The sequence below is a fragment of the Sciurus vulgaris genome, assembly GCF_902686455.1.
Source record: "Sciurus vulgaris genome assembly, chromosome: 12".
NCBI classification, from domain to species: Eukaryota; Metazoa; Chordata; class Mammalia; order Rodentia; family Sciuridae; genus Sciurus; species Sciurus vulgaris.
Window position 1 is genome coordinate 99,257,922 of NC_136473.1, and position 5,058 is coordinate 99,262,979.

Here is a 5,058-nt window from a genome sequence, read left to right on the forward strand (position 1 = left end):
TTGATTAATTTTATGGCTACGTAAATGAATACTTACTTCATTTATCAATAAAATTTAGAAGCCATCAGAGATTTCATCAAGAGACTAGGTTAATCTGGAAATCCTTAGGACAATTATGAATGCCAAAAAAAACTTAGATCAATAGGTTAACCTAATCCTATTGTGTACCCTATTATTTTAGAACTATAAATTTTAGTCATTTAAAAATTATAGAACTATAAAAAGTAGTCAACAAGTACAATTACTTTGTTTACAGGTACACTGTTGAGAAACATACAACACTACATTATAAGACCAATTTCTGCTTTTCTGAGGAGTGGAGATCAGTACCTCAGCACCCCGGTGAAGGCGTCTCTCCGGCATCATGTCGCACCTGCCGATGAAACTTCTGCGTAAGAAGATTGAGAAGCGGAACCTCAAATTGAGGCAGCGAAACCTAAAGTTGCAAAGGGCCTCAGATGTGAGCCTATCAGAAACTCAAAACGGTGACATGCCTGAAGAAACACTGAAAGTCAGAAAAGTTAAAGAATCCCTGCAGCGTTCTGTGACTGTGGGCTTGCCAGAAGTGCAAAATGGAGATATGTCTGAAGAAAAAGTGGAAAATATCAAAGTTAAAAAATTCCTGAAGCATTCTGTGAATGTGGGCTTGTCAGAAGCACAAAATGGAGATAAGTCTGAAGAAATAGTAGAAAATATAAAGGTTAAAAAATCCCCCCAGAAATCTACCATATTAACCAATTCAGAAACAAAAAAGAAAAAGAAGAAAAAGAGAAAAATGGTGAATGATGCTGGGCCTGATGCAAAAAAAGTAAAAGTTGAAGAAGGCACTGAAGCTCATGAAGAAACAGAAAACAGTGTGGAAAAGCCAGTTGATGAGGAAGAAGACAGTGAAGGACCCAGCCTGCCCCTGGGACTGACAGGAGCTTTTGAAGATACTTCATTTGCTTCTCTAACTAATCTTGTCAATGAAAACACTCTGAAGGCAATAAAAGAAATGGGCTTCACGAACATGACTGAAATTCAACATAGAAGTATTAGGCCACTTCTGGAAGGCAGGGATCTTTTGGCAGCTGCAAAAACGGGAAGTGGTAAAACCCTCGCATTTCTCATCCCTAAGTTAAAGTTCATGCCCAGGAACAGAACAGGAGCCCTTATTCTCTCACCTACTAGAGAATTGGCCATGCAGACTTTCGGTGTTCTTAAGGAGCTGATGACTCACCACATTCACACATATGGGTTGATCATGGGTGGCAGTAACAGATCTGCTGAAGCACAGAAACTTGCTAATTGTATCAACATCATTGTGGCAACACCAGGCCGGCTCCTGGACCATATGCAGAATACCCCAGGTTTTATGTATAAAAACCTACAATGTCTGGTTATCGATGAGGCTGATCGTATCTTGGATGTTGGGTTTGAAGAAGAATTAAAGCAAATTATTAAACTTCTGCCAACACGCAGACAGACCATGCTCTTTTCTGCCACACAAACTTGGAAAGTTGAAGACCTGGCAAGGATTTCTTTGAAAAAGGAACCATTGTATGTTGGTGTTGATGATGATAAAGCTAATGCAACAGTGGATGGTCTTGAGCAGGGATATGTTGTTTGTCCCTCTGAAAAGAGATTTCTTCTGCTCTTTACCTTAAGAAGAATCGAAACAAGAAACTCATGGTCTTCTTTTCGTCTTGTAAGTCTGTAAAATACAACTACGAGTTGCTGAACTACATCGATTTACCTGTCTTCGCCATTCATGGAAGGCAGAAGCAAAATAAGCGTACCACCACATTCTTCCAGTTCTGCAATGCAGATTCAGGGATATTATTGTGTACAGATGTGGCAGCAAAAGGGTTGGATATTCCTGAAGTTGACTGGATTGTTCAGTATGACCCTCCAGATGACCCTAAGGAATATATTCATTGTGTGGGTAGAACAGCCAGAGGTCTAAATGGAAGAGGGCATGCCTTGCTCATTTTGCGCCCAGAAGAATTGGGTTTCCTTCGTTACTTGAAGCAATCCAAGGTTCCATTAAATGAATTTGACTTTTCCTGGTCCAAAATTTCTGACAGTCTCAGCTTGAAAAATTGATTGAAAAGAACTACTTTCTTCATAAGTCAGCCCAGGAAGCATACAAGTCCTACATACGAGCATGAGATTCTCATTCTCTGAAACAGATCTTTGATGTTAATAACTTAAATTTGCCTCAGGTTGCCCTGTCATTTGGTTTCAAGGTGCCTCCTTTTGTTGATCTGAATGTGAACAGCAGTGAGGGCAAGCGTAAAAAGAGAAGAGGTGGCGGTGGATTTGGCTATCAGAAAACCAAGAAAGTTGAGAAGTCCAGAATCTTCAAAAATATTAGCAAGAAATCATCGGACAGCCGGCAGTTCTCTAAGATAGTTTCCTTTCATCTTGAGTAACTTTGTTCTGAAAGTTTTTTTCTTTCTCTAACAAAGGAATTTTTGTAGCCTTAGATTCTTTTTGAGCTCTACTGTGATAAAATTGTATTTTAACTACCACACAAAAATAATTATATAATTGTTTTAATTCTTGTACTTTTTGGTATGTGAAGATTTTTATTGCATGGATTGCTATGCTCGGTTGCTACAGAAAGGAACATTAGTATGCTGATCCAGTGGTAGTGATATGGAAAGTAGTTTGGGTTTATTTTTTAGTTTTGTTTTTTTGAACTTTAACCATATTTTGGAACCCCTTCTAAAAATGTTGACCATGTTCAGCAGATACCTAAGAAACACTTTAGGTAAAAACATTGCTTTTATATATTCCCAATTTTAAAATGATGAGCCTTTCTCCAGATGTTATTTGCCATTATTACTTGAATGAAGTGCCCCTAAGCAATCTTCTCATTGTGGAGGGAGAAAATTGAGATCTTGAACCTCACAGCAGTAGAAATGTAATATTCTGTTCTTTCATTTCGTAACTTAGCTAAGGCCTTTTTTAAAAAATAAATAAAGGTAATCCTCATTTCACTTTACTGCAAGGTGATTTGGAGTTTAAGAAGCCCTTCCAACTCTGCAGAGAACTCAGAAGACAAGGCCAACTATGAATAGACTCAAAACCAAGTCATGAGACATAACCCAGCATACATTGTTAGTTTGTGAGGAAAAAATTACCTCTTCCAGATCCTTGAAAGAAAAGATACATTTGCACTGAAAACTGAAAATGAACTGAAATCAGAAAAAATAGTAGTCAGCAATTTAATAAGTTGGGATATTTGTCATAGGAGCACTTCATTTTCTAGTGTTTTGTGTAGTACGTAACTACAAGGTAGTTTCATTTTATAGCAATTAAAAACCAAAGTTGCTAGCAGCGTTTTGCTGTTGCGCCAGTTAATATTCGTAGTCTCATTAAATGTAATTATGCAGAGAATATCAAGTGGAGAAAAAACGGTTGGATAAACATTACAGTAGGAAAAGGAAAGAACAATGTTCCGCCTCTAGGCTTGGCTACTGTCACCCTGGCTGGATCTCTTGGGTTTCAGACCTTGACTGCTGGGCACCTGACTGGCTTCTTAGATTCCTAACTCCTACCATTTAGTGACTTTCATTCTTCAGTGCCATTTGTTTGTTCATTTCAGAAATAATTATGTTTAAAAAAATACAAAAGCAAAGGGAAGAATATTTAATCACTGGACAGAAATTATAATGCTGATACTTTTGTATGTAACATTCCAGGTTTTGTATGCATGTTCATACATTTTAATATTATCAAGTAAAGTCATCCTCTGCCTACTACTTGTAAAAAAAAAAAAAAAAAAAAAAAAAAAGACCAATTTCTTTAAATTCATCTGTAGATTTGAAGGAAATATGGGACTTAAGTTTTAAAATTCCTATAAGTGCTTCCAATTAGGATTAATCCCAGGGTGACCAACTCATCCCAGTTTGCCTAGGACTTTCCTAATTTTAACACTCTGGTATCACAGGAGATCACAGGCTCCTAAGCAAATTCAGAAACTTGATCACCTCAATCAGTTTTCAGGAATTCAAGATTCTACTCCCTTTCTCTAAACCTAAATTATCAAAATAATCCATGATAAACTCAAATTCTACAGTCTCCTGACATGGTCCAGAAATCTTTTATTGTAATGGGACAGTCCTCAAGTAACAAAGGTATCAAATACAACTTAAAACTTCCAGCCTGTGGACAGTAATTAAAACCTAGCAAATACAGTGAAAACTCAGGAAGCTTTCCCCAGTCAAAATAAAAATGTACATGTTTCTCATTCTTTTATTTTAGCACCAGGAATTGAATCCAGGGGTGCTTAACCACTGAATCACATCCCTGCCCCTTTCTTGGGAGCAGGTACTGAGATTGAACCCAGGGGTGCTTAACCACGGAGCCACATTCCCAGCCCAGCAACCCGTCCCTTTTTCAGTGTCTAAATTGCTAAAGGTAGCCTGGAACTTGGTCCTCCTGCCTCAGTCTCCTGAGATGCTATTATGGGGGTGCACCACCACACCCAGCTAAAATGTCTTAGCTTCAATTCAATTAGAAATTCTATTTCTGGTTCTTTACTATCCTCATGTTCCAACTGTTTCCAGATCCAGAGGATGAGACGGTTAATCTTAACTACTTGATTGAATTTAGAGATTCTTCTAAAAACCTTCTGGGTATGTCAATGAGGGCTTCCAGATTTATTGGCGTGAAAGAGACCCAACCAGCATAATGTGGACAACTCTCATAGAACAGAAGGTGGAAGATGGTGAATGGAAGCTTGTTTCTAGAGTGGTGTGACCACAGCTGTGCCAAACCTTAAACACTGCCAAAGGATATCAGACTCCTTCACTCTTCCAAGGTGGACTCTGACCAGTTCTCAGACTGGGGTTGCATCATTGGTGCCTCTTGCTGTGAGGCTCCAGCTTCTTGGACAGCTACTAGTTCCTCCCAATCTCCAGTGGACAGATGGCCATTGTGGACTACCCAGTTCCTGATCATGTAAACCCAATGCACAAATCCTTTTTACAATCTCATATTTATACACACACACACACATATCCTATTGGATCTGAAATATTCAAGTATTTGCTTAGCTACAGATGTTGA

General features: G+C 38.4%; 1 protein-coding gene across 1 annotated transcript; it reads left to right on the top strand.

The window, feature by feature from the left end:
• The first annotated feature begins 310 nt into the window (after positions 1-310).
• On the top strand, positions 311-2,501 carry LOC306642187 (ATP-dependent RNA helicase DDX18-like). Its single transcript, XM_079107757.1, is given in 3 exon segments — positions 311-1,640; positions 1,643-2,062; positions 2,065-2,501. Coding segments are annotated over 3 exon segments (1,782 nt in total). The 5' UTR covers positions 311-364; the 3' UTR covers positions 2,151-2,501.
• Positions 2,502-5,058: the final 2,557 nt, after the last annotated feature.